This window comes from Cebus imitator, unplaced genomic scaffold (assembly GCF_001604975.1).
Source record: "Cebus imitator isolate Cc_AM_T3 unplaced genomic scaffold, Cebus_imitator-1.0 Scaffold106, whole genome shotgun sequence".
In the NCBI taxonomy this organism is placed as follows: domain Eukaryota; kingdom Metazoa; phylum Chordata; class Mammalia; order Primates; family Cebidae; genus Cebus; species Cebus imitator.
Window position 1 is genome coordinate 6,149,542 of NW_016107421.1, and position 21,131 is coordinate 6,170,672.

The 21,131-nt window shown below is 49.3% G+C and overlaps 1 protein-coding gene across 5 annotated transcripts in view; it reads right to left on the reverse strand.

Annotated features, from left to right (window-relative positions):
- HDAC4 (histone deacetylase 4) overlaps positions 1-21,131 on the reverse strand; it is a 185,344-nt gene that overhangs the window by 111,027 nt on the left and 53,186 nt on the right. For 3 of the 5 annotated variants that reach the window (XM_017537830.2, XM_017537827.2, XM_017537829.2), the window contains exons 3-4: positions 18,270-18,420; positions 5,707-5,827 (exon numbers count right to left, since the gene is read on the reverse strand). In XM_017537830.2, the coding sequence (XP_017393319.1) occupies positions 5,707-5,827; positions 18,270-18,420 (272 nt within the window). Of the gene's footprint in view, positions 1-5,706; positions 5,828-12,246; positions 12,805-18,269; positions 18,421-21,131 lie in introns of those variants that run through there. The other 2 variants (XM_037741778.1, XM_037741777.1) reach the window with 2 other exon arrangements.

Sequence of the window (21,131 nt, forward strand, 5' to 3'; positions counted from 1 at the left end):
AATTACACCTAACACAATTACACCCACACCTCACACAATTACACGGGCACCTCACAATTACACCCACTCCTCACACAATTACACCTGCACCTCACACAATTACACCCACACCACACAATTACACCTGCAACTTACACAATCACACCTGCACCTCACACCGCACAATCACACCCACACCTCACACAATTACACCCACTCGTCACACAATTACACACCTGCACTTCACACTATTACACCCAGTCCTCACACAATTACACCCACACCTCACACAATTGCTCTCACACCCGCTTCTCACACAATTACACGGGCACCTCACACAATTACTCTGACTCACACCCACTCCTCACACAATTACTCACACCTGCACCTCACAATTACACCCAAACCTCAATTACGCCCACTACACAATTACATCTGCACCTCAATTACTCACACCCACACCTCACACGATTACACCTGCACCTCACAATTATTTCACTCACACCCCCACCACAATTACTGTTTCACTCACACCCACACCTCACACAATTACACCCACACCTCACACAATTACACCTGCTCCTCCCTGCTTCTCACGTAAGTACTCTCACACACCCACACCTCACACAATTACTCTCACACCTGCTCACACCCACACTTCACACAATTACACCCGCACTTCACACAATTCACACCCACTTCACACACTCACTCTCACACCCGCATCTCATATATTCACACCCACTCCTCACATAATTACTCCCGCTCCTCACAATTAGTCACAGCTGCACCTCAATTACTCTTACACCCGCTGCTCACACAATTGCACACCCGTGCCTCACACAACACCCACTCACATCTGCACAACACACTAGTAACACCCACTTACACCCATACCTCACAAAACTCACATCCATCACATCTACACCTCACACTATTCACTCCCTCACTCTCACCTATACCCATACCTGCACCTCACACACTCGCTCACACCTGTACCTCCACTACTCACACCCACCGATACCTGCACCTCACACTACTCACCTCTGCACCTCACACACTCATACCATACTTCATAACACACTGACACTCACATGCAGCTCAGCTACTCACACCTGCACCGACAACTCACCCCCACACTTCACAATACTCCCACCCACACCTCACTACTCACACCCACATCTCACGCAACTCACACCCATACGTCACACAACTCATTCAAAACACACCCACACCTCACACAACTACTCACACCCACCTACTCACACCCACATCTCACTTTTCCCACCTGACACACGCCTCACACTACTCACCCACACCTCACACAACCACTCACACCTCACACAACCACTCACACCTGCACTGCACACTACTCACATCCACACTGCACACCCACCTCACACACACCCCACTCCTTACACAAACTCATACCTGCATCCCCCACACACCCAACTCACACCCCACATCCACCTCACACCTTACACACACCCCACACCCACACACTTCATGCCTCACAACCACCCACACCTCATTCACACCCACTTCACACCCCATTCACTCCACACACACCCACATCCCATGTTCACACCTGTTACCTCTCCCACACCTTGCACTGATACTTCACACTCACCTCACTCAGCATCCTACAGTCACACCCTACACTAAGCTCACCGGACTCACACCCACCCACACTCCACACTCACACAGTCATGCCGGCCGCCCTGTAGAGCCCTAAGGGCAGAACCTGCCAAGCTGCTCCCTCTACCTCATCTCAGCCAGAAATTATCTTCCAGTTTTTCAACCGTTCATTTCTTGCAGCCTGGGAATGGGACAGAGAAACCAGGCCAGGATGCTGAGGCGCAGCCTGCACGGGGCCCTGGGGCCGACCTGGACACCAATGTGAAGGCAATCCTCGTCTTCCTGAGGAAGATGGAAGCTGTTTTCTTCTAAACATTGGCTTTACCGCAGAATCAGGCTTCACACAAACTCAACCATTGACATTCCAAACCACTGCCTTTCATCACATTTGCACCAGGGATTTCCCGCAAATACAACGCTGAACCACACGCGCCAGGACACTCCAGCAGAAATGTAAGATGACGGGAGCCACGTGAGAGCTTTGGAACTTCCTAGTAGCCACCTTAACATGGACAAAAAGAAATGAGTGGAATCAGCTTTAGTACTCTATTAACCATTATAAACAGAATCCTTTCAACGTATACTCAATATAAATTTATTGCTGAGACACTGTGGTCCTTCGGACCAAGCTTCTGAAATCCCATGCTTTGCATCTACGGCATGACCCGGTTGGCCCCAGCCACGTTTCAAGTGCTTGGTAGCCACGTGTGGCTTGTGGCAGCCACATTGGAAGGTGCCATCTTGTCACAGCAGTCTGAAGCTGGAGCTCTGACTCATGTAGACACCCACGGAGTCCACCTCTGATGAAGACCCAGCGCCATCTCTCAGCACGCCCCTCTGCGGCCGCCTGCAACCTCCAGTCCCGGGTCTGCTTTCTCCCATGATCAACTCTCTTTGTTGACTCTGAATTTCTCATCAGTGGAGTCATGGGGGCAGCCTCTCTGTCTAGGCACCGTGCCTCTGAGGGTCCCGCAAGCTGCTGCAGGCGCCAGCGGTCTGTTCCTCATCTCTGCAGAGTAGCAGACCAGCACGTCGGGTGCCCGTTTGCGCAGCCAGTCCCCTGATGACGGGCGCTTGGTTGTTCCCATTCTTTGGCGACTGTGACCGTAAGAGGACGAGTCGTGGTGTTGCTTGCTCTCATGTGTCTTGGGCAAACCCGGAGAAGGAGCATTGCTGGGTCACAGAGCTGGTGGGTATTTGTCACTGTAGGGAACTGCCTGTCTGTTTCCCCAAATGGCTGTGTGACTCAGATTCCAACAGGCAGCACGTGGAGGCTCAGGGATGCCGGACCCCACATCTGCTCCAGCCCTGGCCTGTTCCCAGCAGGAATGAAGGGGCCGCCTGCCTCCACTCTGCTTTGCATTCACCTGATGACTAGCGACACCGAACACCTTTCCACACCTACTGGCCATCCCTGTGCCTTGTTTGTGAGGTGCCTGTTCAAACCTTTTGCCCATATTTTTAAGTGGGCTGCTTGTCTTTTTATTATTGAGTTATAGGAGCTCTATCTACGCTTTGGGTACAAGTGGTTTGTCAGATACATGCATTGTGAATATTTCCTCCCATTCTGTAGCTTGCCTTTTTATTTTCTTGTTGGGCCTTTCAAAGAGCAGAAGTGTTTCAGTTTGAGGAAATGCATTGTTTTGAGCTTTTGGTATCCAGTCCATGATTGTGGCGACCTAAGAAATCTTGTCTTCCCCTCCCCATCAAGGTTGTGAAGGTTTCTCCCAGGTCTCCTTCCAGAAGTTTCATCAGTTACACATCTAAGCTCAGGTCTATGACACCTGAACTAATTGTGCATGGTGTGAGGCTGGGGTCATGGTCTCAGCTCTCCCCCATGAAGAGCTGGTTTTCTGACAAAGCTTCTGCCACCGCTCCATGATGTTTAGATTAGGGTTCAAACATGACAGAACAAGAAAGGCACCAGACTCCACGAAAACAAACCTGTCCTCTCGCTGACCTGAGACCAAGCCCTTCCCCCTCCAGCCTGAGCGTCCCCAGAGCCCTCTGTGACAAGGTACCCCTGCTCCATGCCATTAAAGATAGGGCAGGCTGGCCTTGTCCAGGCCAAGACACCCACCCTGACCACCTGGCTCACCTGGGGAGTTCCAGGAAAAGTGAGTCTCCCAGCCCCAGCCACTCTGTTTGTCACCCCTGCTCCCTGGAAGCCCCCATCTCCCGTCTCTCAGCAGGTGCCCAGTGCCCTGAGGCTTCCCCAGGCCACCCCTTCTCCTGAAGCCTCCCCAGCAGCTGGTGCAGTCTTTCCCTGGACCTGCTACTCCATCCTCTGCTCAAGTCCAAGCCACTGTCCAGCCTCTCTTCCTGCCAGCCTCGGCCCCTGTCCATTCTCCACCCTCTCCCAGGTGAGCAGGCGCAGGCCCCCACCTTCCTGCATGCTGCCGTGGCCGCCCTGCAGGGCTGCTCTGTGCTCACTGCCACCCCTGCTTCCCTCCGCCCCACTGCTCTGCTCCTGCACCTTCCTGCCATAGCTTCCCAGACCCCGAGCTCCTCCTCAGAAAGGACGGCCCGTGTTTGCTGCACTCCGATCACTGTCGACCCAAAGCTCCCTTGCTCAGCTGCCTCATTCCTCCCTGCCCATGGGGACCTAAGGTGGCCCCGTCCTGGCCTGGCAGGCTCTGCACTCCAGCTCTCCAACCTCCGCCAGGCCCCAGCCCACCCTGCTCCTGGCTGCTGGTCCCGAATTGTGATCCACACTCCTGTCCCTTGCTGCTTCTGCCCTGCAACTCCACACCCCAGCCCAGCCAGGGTACAATGGAGCTTCTCCACAACCAGCCGAGGCAGTGGACTGGGTCTGGGGTGCAGATCGGGGTCCCCCCAAAGCGGGCTCCCAGGCGCTGGTGGCCAGTGATTCTCAGGAAGCCTCCTCCTTTGTCGCGCCCCGTGGCTCACTGCTGTCCCGTGTTGCGGCCCTGTGGCTCACTGCTGTCCCGTGTCGCGGCCCGTGGCCCACTGCTGTCCCGTGTCGCGGCCCCGTGGCCCACTGCTGTCCCGTGTCGTGGCCCGTGGCTCACTGCTGTCCCGTGTCGCGGCCCCATGGCTCACTGCTGTCCCGTGTCGCGCCCCGTGGCTCACTGCTGTCCTGTGCTGCCTCCCACAGACGCCGGTTCCCACTCCTCCTTGTGAGCTTTTGTGTCCCTGGTCGAGTTACCCAAATCCCGGCGGTATATCTGCCCCGAGTGCATCTTACATGCCCCTGGCAGGCACAGCGACCAGGGGAGCAGAGGGTGTGGGCCACCTCCATTGAAATGCCTGTTGGGTTGTGTCAGGGTAGCTGATGGCCTCCACGGAAACAAGGGGGCTTGCATCTGGGGTGGGGGGTTTCACTACAGATAGCTGTCCATTTTGAGGCTCGAGAATAGCTAATTTTTCTTCCCAATGAAATTACTGATTATATTTTGATTTTTAAAAACTCCCTTAAGGGATTTTTTTTCTAGAAATGAAATGAACCTTGAGAGCACAGAAAACTACATTTCAAAGCCATCCTCCGTTGCCCTTGCTACTGTTTAAAGCCACGCAACCTCGCCACTGCGCTCCCACGAGGCCTCTGTGAACTCGCCTCCGAAGCCCGGCGTTTGCACGGCATGTCGGCTTCCTCCAGTCCTCAGATGAACAGGCCTTTGTGGTCTCTGTCAACTGCGTGGGCTCTGGCAGGGGTTCCTAATGTAAAATAATAGGAGTACCACAGGGCCTTCCTGACTAGCCTAAGAATCAATGAGAAGCCAGGTGGAAACGCTGTCAGAGCACTGAGGGTTCAGACAGGAGTTCCAGTGTAAGCGGTTCTTATTGTGGCTGAAAAACGGCACAACATTCCCAAGAATGACGACAGGCGCCAGCCCGGGGACCACCACTCGGTCCCTCTGGAGGCAGCCCCCCCGTGAGGATGGCTGCCTCGAGAGTGCACCCAGACCACGACACCCACATCCGAGCGCCACTGTGCCTGAGGTTTCAATTCCTTGCCTTCCCTCCCTGCCCAGTGGGTGCACAACTGGGTCCATGCAAATCTACCAATGATCACGCGGTGCTCTGGGCCCTGTGAGAGGCCGGGGTGCTCCCCACGCCCACACTTACCCATACCAGTAGCGAGGGTCGCTGGAAAGGCAGTGGTTCAGGTTCCGGTGCGCCAGCGCCTTCTTTTTATTGAGGACAAACTCTTGCAACTTCATCTTCACTTCTGTGCTGGCCACGGCACCTGGCGTGGGAGAAAGCACAGCAGGAGGGTGAAGTGTGGCTCCGGCCCATGGCAGCAATGCAGGGCAGTGGGCACGGGGGGACGGCAGGGACTGCTATGCACCTTCAGCACGCTGCGCCCTGTGAGCGAAGCTTCCTCAAAGAGCCACCAAGGCCATGAGGAGTTTTTCATACGCGGTCTTCTTCCTGTCAAGATTTTACATAATTGCTTTCTATTTAAAATGCAGATTTAATCATCCAAAAGACTGATTGTTAGCTAACATAAAACCCACTTCTGAAGGCAGTTTAATATTCCGACCAAAAAGAGCACTCTGAATTAGGCACTGGCAGCACGGTGGTTGCATTCCTGCTGCCGCAAAGCAGAGTCTAAGAGAGAAAGTTTTGTGCAGATGGAAGCATCACGCGGGGACAAGGACGGTCCCCCAGGCAGCCTATTTCCACCCGTGCCGGCTCTGCGAAGGGCAGCGCTTGTCCTCTCCAGCCTGGCAGCTCAGGCTCAGGCAGAGTCACGGCACCGAGTGGGACTGAATTAGAAACTGTGGTTTTCTTCCGCGGCGGTGATTATTTTTCAAAGCCTCGTTAAGGAGAACTGGCGAACAAGGCCAGTCTCACCGCCTGAACGCAGGGCCTGCGAGCGCTGAGCTACCTGCCTCCGATCTACACCTGGCTGCGTGGTGCTTCCAGCGCCTTCAACAGCTTCCTCGTATTGAGTAATACTCGGGGTGTTTGTAATGCTAAAAACACACCTTGAGGTGATGAAGCATGGTTTACAAAACCACTTCCTGACCAGCAGGCAGGTGTGCTTGTTAGAAACCACACTGCAGTGAACATTTCTGAGTGAGTAATGCTGACCACCTTTGGAAGGACTTGCTCAGGACAGAGCTGTGAAAGACTACAAGCATCATCTTCTAACCGCAACACATCTTGCTAAATTGCTGTCAAGGCTCACGCCTGTAATCCCAGCACTTTGACAGGCGGAAGAGGGCAGATTGCTTGACCCCAGGGGTTCGAGACCAGCTTGGACAACATGGCAAAACCTTGTCTCTACTAAAAATACACAAATTAGCCTAGTGTGGTGGCGTATGCCTGTAATCCCAGATACTTGGGAGGCTGAGGTGGGAGAATCACCTGAGCCCAAGAAGTCCAGGCTACAGTGAGCCAAGACTGCACCACTGCATTTCACCCAGGGCAATGTGAGTGAGACCCTGTCTCAAAAGAAAAAAACAAAAGCAAAGTGTCTCTACACATTGAGCCACCGAACCACCCATCCACCTGCACCGGGGTCAGCTGTCCCTCCTGCTGCCCCTCAGATCACCACTTCCCAAAGCCACAAAGCCAGCAAGCATCACTGTGAAGTATCCCTGAGCACCGCTGGACACGGACTTATTTTCTGTCTTGCAAGGTATGTCATGTCCTTGGCTTATTTGTTCTTAGGAATCTTTCTGTGATGTGCACAGTGGTGGTGTGGATCTGTGTGTGTGTGCGTTTCATGGCTTTGTCTACTGGAGTTATGTGAGTTTCCTATAATAATGGCTGTAGTGAGAGCCTAGTATATGCCAGCCCTGGCTTGGTGAAACCCCATGTTACAGCTATAAATAGGCAATCTCATCCCCCAGCTGTGGATGGAGAACACCTTGTGTTCTGGGGGATGAGAATGCCTATTTATAGGTGCGCCTCAGGTAAGGTCAGCTCAGTTACCAGATCTTACTGATGCCCTGGTTCACAACTTTTGGCTGTTGTGTGTGTGTGTGCATGTCTCTGTGTGTGTGCGCGAGTGCACGCAAACATTTACCCTGCCTCTTGTTTCCCTGTACAATTTGGGTAAACTGTTCAAATGCTTGTTTTTATGAATCTAGTTTACATTTTCCTTTGTGAATCTCCCCCTTTCCTTGAAACTTTGCAATCGTTCTTCCTGTCAACAGTTTAATAAGCAATGATTGTAACTTTATCCTTGGCTCTGGTGTTCGGTTTTCATTCGCTGGGTTGTTTGCTAATATTTTTTCATGACTCACTCTCATGGCTCAGAAATGGATTTTAGCATCGAAGGCTCTATGGATATTTTGACAAACTGCTAATAAATAATTAATATCATTAGAAAAACTATTTTCCTTGCCACCATCATCACATATCAAATGTCTGCTGCCACTCACAAGTGGAGTTTTGTCAGTGACATACACCCTGAGTCCCCAGCAGAACCCCACTCCTGCTACATCAAGGTGGAACTTCAATGCCTGCTAGCAACGAGACCCTTGGAAACAGGGTCCACCCAGGCTGTGGTGGGGCTGGCACTAGATGGGCCGGCACTAGACTGGCCAGCAAACACAGTTAACTACACTACCACCAGCACGAATCTGGGAAGGTCCACTGGGAGGCAGCCGGCTTTAGGCTTGGGGCTCTCATGGTCTGAGGAAATGACGTCACTGCTCGAGCAGAGCTGTGCCCGTGATGGGCCCCAGCGCATGCTGCTGAAAATGGTCTCATCACCCGAGTTGTGACTGGGTGGGAGGGGTACAGAAGGGATCCAGGCACCTAGCCTTAGACGTGAGCATTACTTACAAGCACTTGCAGCCTAATTGTCTGTCTGTAAGGGGACTTGCGAGAATACCACACGTTTATGGAAACCATTTGCTTCTACCATTCCTAGGCATGTGATCACTGGGATTCCTAAAAGATTATCAGCAACAGGCTGCGAACTTTGAAAAAACAGACCCAGACCTAAACCAGAGAGTTAACCTTGTAAACATACAAGCTGCCTCCACAACCAGGAATCAAAGGAAAGGCCAGGCGGTGGGGAAGATAAGTGAGCAGAGAACACAGATGACCAATTTTCAAAAGGAGAAGGCAAATCTGCCAACGAGGAATCAGCTTAGCTTTACTGACGAAATCCAAAATGAAGTGGGTAGCACAGACTTTTTGCCTTACGCTGCTAACGTTTTTTTTGGTTCTATCCATGCTGCTGACGGTACAGGGAAGTGGTCAAATCGCACAATGATGCAGGTGACAGTGACGACGAGAACCCAGATGGCCAGCTGGAGGGGATGGCCCTGCAGGTCCCTCTACACGGCCGTCCTTGAGTGGACACAGCAGAGCAGGGCAGGAAGCAGGTTCTCAGTGTGCGGGACAAGGATGCCCTCAGCGCTTCCCAGCGGACCCTAAGTCAGTGCAGTCAGCCTTAGTTCCTCAAAACACCGGTTCCCAGAGCACAGGGACAGCTACTACTGTAGACCCACTGGCCTTCCACGAGGGAGGGCACACACTCCAGGAAGAGGGCCAGCAGACCTGCCTTTGTGACCCACACCCTCTCCCTGCTTCTGCAACACCACTCGGTGGCAAAGGGTGACCTGGCCACAGCCTGGCTCCCTCCACACAGGGTTGGGTGATGCAGATGATAAGCTCGCACCCCAAGCAGGGTGGGTGGCATTGCTGGGGTTCATGCCCCAGCCACGCCCCGCACAGGCCTGGCCAGCAGGAAACACAAGAAACGTAAGTCATAGATTCACGATCTTTCCGATCACTAAGGGGTCTTCTTTCAGACTTTATTAGGACAGTATTCAAAATAAGGGCCAAGCCTGACCCCACCCTGTTTCTGCACTTCCAGGTACACATGCTCATCTGTCAACAGGCTTCTCACTTCAAGTTCGAGAATGAAAAAACCCACTCCATAAATGGACAGCAGACCACCCTAAGTTTTACTTTGACCTTTTTTTTTTTTTTAAATTCACATTGGGTATCACTCATCCCCTGGATGGAGGTTTCTACGGAGGCTCTATGAGATGCCTGCCGGTTCTGGCCAACAGAGACGAGGAGGTGGAGGAAAAAGGCCATGTTCTTCCCATACCAGGGGGCAGAGAGCGTGCCTGGGACCGAAGGAATAGGGCAAGCAACAGCCGAGCGGGGCAGACAGAGGAGGACAGCAGCTCCGGGCGGGGCGGGCAGGTGTGGAGGGATGGCTGTGCTCCCGGAGGGCGGTGGCCCGAACCTGGCAAGTCCAGAAGACGGAGCTGTCACAGGTTTTGCCTGGCTTTTGCCTGAGAGTGCTCTTTTTATCCCACCCCATTGGCTCTGAAGAAGGCGCAGCTTCACAGAAGGGACACCTAATGACTTTCGGCATCAGGTGTTCAACCTTTAAACAGCCTTTCAGGTCATTTTTACACAAAGCAAAGGACTTGCTCAGTGCCTGTGCTGCACTCCCTGCGGGGCTGCACGTGGGAGCCATGGTGGGTGAAAGCGCAGCTGCATTCATGCCACGCGGCTCCGCACCCTCCCGAGTTTCTGTCAAGAGGTGTGTGTCTTAGATTCCCAGGTGCTGTTATTCTAAATCAAAACCTAGTTGATTAAAGACAGTGTATTCTTGCTAAGCGTGATGAAAACTGCCACCAATTCTAAGAATTCACCGTTCAGTCAAATGCATCACATTACTTGGTATCAATAAATAAAAGTGCAGGAATTATTTAAAATTAAAAGTAATGTAAATGTTTACAAGTGTAACGGTATTTATTAAATACTCAATAAGAAATTCACTTTAAGAAAAAGCCCAGGAGAATAAACAGATGCTGGGCGCCGTGCTTTCAAACGCTCAGGCGCTGGAGATCCTCGTGTCCCTGTGCCAGCCCACCCCAGCTCCTCCAGCGCAAACAAGAGGCTCCTTCACAGGGGAAGACGCGGCCCCCGGGCCCCGCTCACATAAGAGCCCCCGAGAGGCGTCCACTGCGGGGGCCTGCCGGCCCTGCGTCCTCACCACAAGACCACACTCTGAGGGCTGCAGAGCCGACACAAGCTTGCCAAGTCCCCAACTGTACAGTTTATTATTAATAATAAAACCTGACCACCCAAATCCACAGTGAAAACCACCATGACTGCTGCCTGTGACGGGGCTGCGGAGGCAGGAACATTCCAGAGCTCCCGTTAAGGGTGCAGGGCAGGGACGGCTTCGGGTGCAGGGCAGGGATGGTTTGGGGCTGGTCAATGGGTCCCAAATGTTTTCTGAAGTAAAGTCTTTTCAGAGTCTGTGAGCCTCAAGATGGTATTTTGATTGGAAGAGGCTGGTGAGCTCTGAGGAAGTAATTTAGACCACGCTGCTTTTTGGCAATCTCAAAATCTGTTATTTGTTGCTTAGCTGCGACGCAAATCAAACAGCTGATATTTAAATTTTAAACTTCAATTCTTTGGTAAGCAACTATTTTCCTTACTCCAAAGAGAAATCCGTAGGATACACACACTGGCTACCCACCAAACACAGCAGTGTGGGGAGAGGCTGGAGCCCGGGCGGAGGCTCCAGGGCATCAGCTGCGGCGCCCACCCCTGCGACGCGGTCCAATTCGGGCCTCTGCACTGCGGCGTCACGAGCACAGCACGGACATGGAAAAGCCCTGTGCACAGGGCTCTCATGAGGACCACGTGCTGTCATCCGTGGAGGCAGTTTTCTGATACCGAAAGCCACCGCACGGGGTGGGCCACGCCTGGCTGGCCGTGGAGCCTCTAAGCTGCTCGGATTCCTCATAGGTGAAGCCAGAGGATTCTACTGGACTCCTTGTCCTCAACCCAGGCAGTACACTAGGGCCACTCCAGGAGCTCCAGGAGCGAGAACACTGCCAGTCAGGTTCCATACGGGATTCGTTCGGCAGAACACTCTGGGGTGAATGGAGACCCACAGCACGGCCTTCCGCTACCCGCAGGGCCGGCTCTGCATGCAGAGAGTGTGCACGTGGCCCGTCGCAAGTGCCTTCTCCTCAGGCCTTCTGCAGCCACGTCTGGAAGCTCTGCCCTGTCGGCAATCCCTGGGGGATTCAGTCACCATCTTATCTAATCAGTGTGACGGGAACCAGACCCAGCATGCAGATTTAGTGCTCACTTTCAAATCCTGATTCAAAAATTAGACTTAAAATGGAATATAAAGCCTCCTCAGAGGCCTTCTGCCTTGAAATTCTACCAGCTAAAGTGAAATTTATTATGGCAAGAGTAAAATGTGATAACTGATCAGTATAAAAGTGTTATTTTTATGGACAAAAACAACAACCAAGAACTTGAAAACAGCTAAACAGAGAAATAAACTAAAAACTCAGAGTGCATTAGCTATGTACTCTTAGGAAAAATACATCTAGTTTGAAATTAGCAAGTATTTATAAAAATGTACAAAATAATATAGGCATAATAATAATACAGTTTAGGTTATATCTCAATTCTAATTTAGCATTAGTTTCTTATAACATTCATTACATTAAAAATAAACTTACTAATTGAATTTACTTAGTGGTTATTTAATTCCTTTTAGAACACAAGGATTTCAAATACAAACAAATGAACAAAAATGTCCTATTTGGGGAAACTTCAAATCTAGTGTGATTAATTAAAGGCAAAATGCCAATTTCACAATCTAGAAATTACATGAAGGCAAATCACCAAAAGGAAATACTAACATACCCTTTCACTCCAAATGTAACGAAGAATGTAAACAGGATAAAGAAAAGAAGACGGTGTCAGGAAACCGGAAGTGCTCCTCGTCCACTGTGTTCTCAGTCATGCAACCTCAACAAGCTTTACTCAGGCAATTCAATTCAACCCACGGGAAATGGCCAGAAGACCTGGACACAGCACCCGAGCCTTCCGTCTGAAGACACAGATGCCATCAGTGCAGGGTGGAGCACCAGGGCCGAGGTCGGAGACAGGAAGCTGGGCCCCACCCTCCGGCAGCCCATTCTGTGGAGCCAACAGTGGGTTTCAGAAGAGGCCCTTGATAGGGCAACGAAATCTGAGAAAAATGAAAGGGCCTCAATAAACCTCGCGGCCTTGTGGGTAGGACCACAAAGGGCAATGCCTCATGAGTAAATATGGCCAGAAATCCACCAGCTCCCGGAAGGCCTGAAACCCAACTTGGAATTAGCTCCAAACTGACTGCATTAAGAGGCTTAAGAAGCTTGGCCACTTCTGCTCAACTACAAGAAGCAACGCAAAGTTCACTAGAAAGAAATGTGTCACGATCCCAGGTCCCCCGTCATCACAACAGCACTAAGTCAGACACACAACCGAAAACATCCAAGTGTCAAAAGAAACACAATTTCACACACACACACATACACACACACACACACACACACACACACACACACACACAAAGAGAAACAACAGGCAGGAAGAACCTTGCCATAGGACCAGAGAATGGTGTCACCAGTCACCCAGAGAATAGTGTCACCAGTCACAGACTCCAAAATAACTGCACTATGTGCAGAAACAAAATAAGATTGAGAAATTCTATGGAAAACTATGAAAAAGGGCCACATGAAAATCCTAGAACTGAAAACCAAATAAATTTAAAATCCAATGGATGCGTTTAATAGCAGATTATTGTGCAGGTAAAGCACAAATTGGTGAAGTGGATGATAAATTGGAAGAAAATACCCGCACTGAGGCAAAAGAAAGGGAAAACGCACACACAAAAATAACTTCAGAAACTTAGGGGTACTGAAAGCTAATCCAACACAGGCTTATAACTAAAGTCCCAGACAGGTTACATGGAAACACTGAGGCAAAGGCAGTTTTTGTTGAGATAAAGTTTGAGAATAATCATGTTTAAGAATTGATAACAGTATGAAACAACAGATTAGGAACTACAAATCCCAAGCAGAAGAAATTAAAATTTAAAAAACTACAGTTAAGCACATCAAAGAAGAACCTCAAAAAACCAAAGACAAAATCTTAAAAATAGCCAGGGAAAAACGATTATTTCCAAAGAAGGAACAATAGGATGGACAGCTACTTTTTGGAGGTTAACAACGGAAGTCAGAAGAGCCTGGAATGGCATTCTCAAAGTGCTGAAGGAAACTAAATACAAACCTAGGGTTCTATACTCGGCAAAAATAACCTTCAACGATTAACGTGAAATCACATTTTGAACAGAAAAAAAATTCATAGCCATCTGACCTGCATTAAAGTAAAGGATTAAAGAACATAACAGACCAAAGTTCGGACATGCAGAAATGAATACAAGTATAAAAGATAAATTTATGAGTAAATCTTGACTACATATAGTAATAATAGCAATGTCTTGTGATGTTAAAGATAAATTTAGAGTTAAATATAGGTGAAAATAGTATATAAGTTGAGAGTCAAAGTATCCCAAAAATATTAATTTAGATAAGGCTATGATAGATTAAAGATGGTTGTTGAAATTCTAATGGTAATCAGTAAAGAAACAGCAAAATAGTGATTACCAAGCTGCAGAAATATATATATATATATCATTAAAAATACAATAAAAGCAAGAAAAGTGAATTAGAATACTTGAGATAATTAGAATTCATATTGTACAATAATAGATTTAAGCATAAACATATCAATAATTATATTAAATGTAAATGGGCCAAACTGAACTGAAAGACAAAGATTGTCAAATGACATATCAAAACCCATGGGATGCAGATAAAGCTGCATTTAGAGGAAAATGTATAGCTAATAAATGTTATGTTAGAAAAGAAGGCTGAAATCAAGGCTCTAAGTATCTATATCAAAAAGCTACAAAAGCCACACAATACACCCTAAGAAAATATTAGATAGAAAAATAATAAAAATAGTAGAAATTAAGAAAATTGATATTCAACAAACAACATCTATAAAGTCAAAAGTTAGTTCTTTGAAAAGAATAACTGCTAAACTTCTGGAGAGAATGAGAAAAACAAAAGCAAAACAAAACAGCAATAAAGAGAAAGAGCAAACCAACCAATCTCTGGAATGAAAAAGAAGACATCACTAAAGGTCTGACAAACATCAATAACACCGGAAAAAGACACGATTGCAAAAACCACCATACCAAAAATTCAAAAATGTATAACAAAGGCATATATTCCTTTTGAAAAAATACAACTTAACTAAACTGATCGAGGGGGGAAATGTCCCTAAGCTATTTTAAAAATTGAATATGTAATCAAATACCTTTGCACCAAGAAAACTTTCGGATTAGATGGCTTTAACGGTAAGTTTCACAAGATACTTAAGGAAAAAATAATATCCATGTTAAATAAACTTTGCCGGAGAATACAAAGGAGAGAGGAATGATGCTTAACTCATTTTGAGGCCAGCACAGTAAAGATGCCAAAACTCGATGAGGACGTTCTGAGAAAGGAAACTGCTTGGCAGTCTCCCTCATGAACATAGTTGCAATCATATAAAATAAAATATTTGCAAATCCAAATTTTCACTACATAAAAGATAATGTATTACAACCAAGTTGAGTGGACTTATTTTTAAAATGCCAGTTAGAATTTATATTCAAATAAATCCATATACTTTACTTCATTAACCAAATAAAACAGAAAATCATATAATCATCTCAAAAGATGCTGAAACAGCACCTGATAAAAATCAATATCCATTCGTACTGAAACCCTGAGCAAACAAGGAATGGAAGGGAAACTTCCATAATCTAATAAATAGCACCTGTCAAAAACAAGTAGACAAATGAGCAAAAAATACAAAGCCCCTACAGAAAACATGGCACTGAAGAGAAAACTGGGAACCAGACAAGTGTGCCTGCCGTCATGGCCTCAATTCAATATTCTACTGACAATCTCAGCCCATTCTATAACATCAGTGAGTGAAAGACATAAAAGGTATTCCAATTAGAAAAGAGGCAATCTTGTCATTATTCATAGATGACATGATTCTAAATGTTGAAAATCCAAAACAATCTATTCATGATTAGGATATTTGAGTTCAACAAGGTTGCTGGACACAAAATCAACAGCTAAAAACTGACTGCTTTTCAAAATTACAAACACCAAGCCATTCACAATAGCAACCAAAACCATCAAATGGCTTGAAATATATTTAATCAAATATATGCAAGCCTCCTAAACATAAAACTATTAAGAAATTATTTTTAAAAATTGAAGAAGCTAAATAATCAATGTTGCAAAAATATCACATCTTCCCAATTTGAACCAAGTCAATGCAATCACAAAAGCCCATTTGTATCAATTCTGGGTGGAATCAGCTCCTAGGAGATAATTAAAAAGGACATACCCAAGATTTTGAAGAGGCACAAAATCATGGAAAGGAAAAGGCTGAAACTGTGCAAGAGAGAATTTCTGTGCCTGAAAGATGCCATTAAGAGGTGAACAGGCAAAGTGCAGAGTGGAAGATGAGATTTACAGCATGTGCAGCTGGCCAAGGGCTTGATTCCACAGCATAAAAAGAACAACTCCAAATCAAGAAAAAGGGAGAGACACCTCCTCAGAAAAATGGGCAAGAAATCCGAACAAGCACTTCACAAAAAGGGGAATACTTATTTGGCCAAAAAACTTATGAAAATAAGCTGCATCTTATTGGCAATCAAAGAAATGCAGCTGAGGGCATGAGGAGGAGCTGAAATTAAAGTGACTGACAGCAGCAAGTGTTGGTAAAGACACAGAGCCACAGGAACCCCTGCACGTGGCTGGTAGGTGTGCAAAGTGGTGCACTACTTTGAAAACTTTTGGATATCACATATGAATGGTGACAACATGCATGGCCTACACGTCGGCAACTCCCCTTCACATTTGCCCACCGGTACCAAGAAACATGTACAGAATGCACACAGCCGCACTGCTTTTAATAGCTCTGGTTACGAAATGAGCCAGGTCATGTTTATATCCGCAGTGTGTGGTGCCAGACTGGGTGCAGAGTAGGTATGCGATTCGTGTCTGCTGAATGAGAGGCCACAGGCAAGTAAGAGTTGGGTAGACGAGCCTTTTACTGCTCTCCGGATCTCCAGAAAGAAGCATAAAATCTGGCTTAAGAGAAGAATTTAACTTAAGAAGAAATGACTACATCGGTGCATTTATAAATGGGACACATGCAGCAATACATAATAGATAATGAATGAACTCTTGCTAAATGCAAAGTGGGGGCGAATTTCGCAAGCATAATGTCCAGAGAAAGAAGCAAAACACAAAAATCCTACCTATTAAGGGTTCCATTTATATACATGTCTAAAGCAGGCAAAATTAATCTTCCCTGTTACACGTCAGGAGAGGAGTTATCTTTGGGGGAGGGGAGTGCATGAAGACTTCTCTTCCTACTCATGAGCCAGCCCTACAAGAGTAAATTGCTCTGCTCTCCTCACCTGGAGTCCTATTACCTGAGGCAAATGACCACTTTGACTCATTTTCAGCATTACCAGGGAACAAACAAGTTCAGTGTGCCCAGAAGTCTTGGGCAGAAACTCGCAGCACCTGTGAAAGTGCCCTCGCTCTGGCGATTAGATCCTGACAGTATCACTTAAAACAAGTGACCACAGAAAGGACACAAACACTCACTGAGTCCAGGGTTCTTTTAAGTGAAGATCTGAGAAGATGCTCAGAGCAGACTCAGCCCCATGCAGGGACACGCCAGGGCTCAGACACACTGGTGACATGGGGTGCCCTCCTCGTGCAGAGGTGCCCACGGGCTCTTGGCCCAGCAGTCTGCAGTCACAGGCGCGACACTGTGACCTTTCCCTCAGTAGATGCATCCCTCTAATTTTTCCAAAGGGAGAAACACCAACTAGAATGTTCTCCTGGCTAGTACCAACCACGGGCTTTTCTTAGAAGAAAACAGGCCACGCTGGTCTCCAGACGCACAAACACAGCCACCACAGAAGGCAGAACTGAGCGTGGAAGGAGCACATGGAAAAGCATGCTGCTGGCCCTCACTGGGCAGTGTGTCACTCTACAACCTAACACCTGCTTTCAAGGCACTTACAAAGTGCTCCCGAAAGAAAAGTACTTTGAAAAACGCAGGGCAGAACTCACAGATAAAATTCACTGTGCATCTGGAATGCTTTATGGCTTTTAATATTTTTAAGTCTATTAGGAATCCTGCCAAATAGTCTTTAAAATCTTTAAATCAAACCAAAAGTCAGGCTGAATGCCCCTTACTTTGATGTCGATATTGAATCCTGTAGCCCTAAACAAAGATAAATCCATGGACTCTGGTCCACTGCGGAAGCTAACCATGGGTGGCCCGACACACTGTCACACTCACTGTCCCTACCAGGGGTGGGGGTTCCATTCCTAACCTACTTCTTAGAAACCCAGCACAGGCGAAGTGGCAAGAGTCACCAAGGTGAGGCTCAGCCGCCCCTGATCCACTCCCTGGGGTGCTGCCCCAGTGCCTTCTTGCACTCCCTCCCTCTGCCCTCCACCTTCCAGAGCCCATGCCTGCACTCCCTCCCTCTGCCCAGCCTTCCTGCACCTGCACTCCCTCTGCCCGGCCTTCTGTGCCCGTACTCCCTTCCCCTTGCCCTGCCTTCCGTGCCCGCACTCCCTCCCTCTGCCTGGTCTTCTGTGCCTGAACTCCCTCCCTCTGCCCGGCCTTCTATACCCACACTCCCTCCCTCTGCCCAGCCTTCCTGCACCTGCACTCCCTCCCTCTGCCTGGCCTTCCGTGCCTGCACTCCCTCCCTCTGCCCGGCCTTCTGTGCCCACACTCACTCTCTTTGCCCTTCTCCTTGTTCTTGAGCTGCTGCAGCTTCTGCTCCCGGTGCTGCTTCTCCAGCTCCTGCTCCTGGCGGTGCCTCTCCAGCTTCCGCTGGTGCTCCAGCAGCTCCTGCTGGTGCTTCATGGCCAGCATCTCCTGCTGTTGCTGCAAGTGGGAGGAGGAGACAGAGGGTCAGAGCCCAGGCTGACTCAGAGACCCAGTGGAGACCCACGGAACCAGCCCAGGCCCCAGCACGTCTGCTCCGGTGTTGCCCCAGGCACTGCTCTCCCCTGCATGGCTGCAATTTGAGTCCAAAACACAAGTCAGGGCCATTCCAAGCTCTGGGCACATCTCACCTTTTAAGCGGAAAACATTAAAAACAAAAGCTGTTGGCTAGCTAGAAGAAAATATGCAAGAGGAGTACGTTGCAAGTTGGAAATGCTATTTTGAGAACCATACAAAGCCAGTGAAGAGAGTGTGAAACGGTACAACCACTTTAGAAAACTGCTTGGCGCCTTCCTATAAAGTTAAACACACACCTGCCCTGAGAGAGGAGGCACACGCACAGAAAGCCTGTACAAGCATGTGCATGGCAGCTCTGGTCACACCCTGGACGCAACCCACATGCTCCTTCGAAGGTGGAGAGTTGACAAATGACATGTGTTCATAGGGGAGAATCCACCTAACCATAAAAAAGAATAACCCATACACACAAGAGAACACGCTAAGCTGCTGAACAGCAGATATCGGCACAAGGGTGAACGAGCAGAGACAAGGTGAGACTGAAAGACCCCCCGCTGGGGCTCTGCACCCGCACATTCCACCAAGCCACACATTCCACCAAGCCGGCATGGCATGCGGACGGCAGCTCTCAGTGCCTGCGGGCTGATTCTCAGCTGGCTGAATCAATGGAGGTGAAACCCCAAAATATGGAGGGCTGACTATATTCATGTAGAGTTCTAAAACAGAAAAGGCTAACACACAAGGACAGAAATCAGAAGGCTGCCTCTGTGGGGTGGGGCGGGGGGATGGAGGGAGAAGAAAACGTCCCAGTGGGTGGAATGTCCGACCTGTTGCGTGTCTACGGGGCAGGGCACACCCGTTCAACAGTGCCCTTAAGAGCCGGCATTGTACTGAGAATAAATTACACTTCATATTTCAAAAACTGACATATACACAAAAATGTCTGTCTTAATAACAATTAAAAGGCAGAAGGTAAAAGAGAAACTGCAGTATGTATGACATACAGATAAATTTTATATAAAAGCTTGTTAAAAATTAATGAGAATATGATAGGCAGCCCACTAAAAAGCTGGGCAACAAAGAACAAGGGATGCACAGAATGGTTTAAAAATGAGTAGGGAGCGGCGTTCAGCCTCACCAGTGACAGTTCCCATTTTCACACACGGTATTGGAAGAGGTGGATGAGAACGATGTGGACTGCCGCTGACAGTGTGGGAAGGTGCAAGAGACCATACACCCTAGAGGGACTCCCGCAAACCCAGAGCACCTCTGTCCTGGGGCCTGGTCCAGACTCCAGGGCTCCCGCACATCCTCCCACTTCTCCAAGATGGCTCTGCTCTTATTCTCACCCTCTGGACTTCTGTCTGCAGTTTCCTCACCTTCAGAGAAGCCCCTGGGCCAGCCCGGGGGAAGGGCCAGGCCGCCACAGGTGTGAGGAACTCTGCCACCTGCCTGCCAGGGGGAGCCTCTCTGCCACCCTCCGTGGCCCTCACGTGTCCCCATCATGGTCTGTCTGCTGCCCCCAGTGCTTATCTCTGTGCCACTGTCTTTTTTCTTTTGGACACAGGGCCTGGCTCTGTGGCCCAGACTGGAGTGCAGCAGTGCGATCGTGGTTGATTGCAGCCTTGACCTCACGGTTCAAGTCGTCCACCTCATGCTCCCGAACAGATGGCGGTTAATTAAAACAACTGTAGAGAAGGGGTCTCGCTATGCTGCTCAGGCTGGTCTCAAACTCCTGGGCTCAAGCCTTTCTCCCCCGCTTGGCCTCCTGAGTCGCTGGGACTCCAGGCGCACACCACCACACCCAGGTGCAATTTTTCTTTTTTGAAGAAATGAGGTCTTGCTCTGTTGCTGCAGTTGGTCTCAAACCGGGCTCCAGTGGTCCTCCTGCCTTGGCTTCCTGAAGCTCTGGGGTCATGGGCGTGGACTGCCCCACCCAGCCACTGTTGGGGTGCTCTTGCTTAGTCTTGTTTGCTTATGGAGGAAGAGGGGGCGGTGGCAGGATAGGGGGTGAGCAGACATTCTGGCACTCAGAGAGGCCCACAGAACTTTCTGTGGAGGAAACTTAGTGAACCAGGGGCTCCAGGCCGGCTCCAGAATGGGGCTTCCACCCGCTGGTGGCTCTGCCTGGAGGATGGGGCTCAGGCCAGGTAAAGGATGAGCCAGGCACAGAACGGGGTGTGTGTGCAGCCACCAGATGCCCGCCCCATGAGTGACCATGCCGGCACAGGACTGACGCCCACGGACGCCACCTGCCGGCGCACCTGCACCTACATATTTAACCTCTCCATGCTGGGTTAGGTGTGGGACCTGCCCCAAGGGTTCCTGTGAGGACCGGAAGAGGTGGCGTGGGGAGAACGCTCGGAAGAGTTGGCCTGGGCTCGCGTCTGTGTGGCCTGATCGTCATCACACCGTGACTTTCGAAAGATGTTGCCTAGAGAGTCTGGCTTCCTGCAGATGCTAAATGTTATCCTCAGGTAAACTCAGCCTCCCTCAAGACTCTCGGGAGTTACCCCCGGGCGCACCATCCCAGCGCAGTGCTCCTCACTGCCGACGGTGACCGGCCAGGGCCCCAGGCCTCCACCCCTCCTCACTGCCGACGGTGACCGGCCAGGGCCCCAGGCCTCCACCCC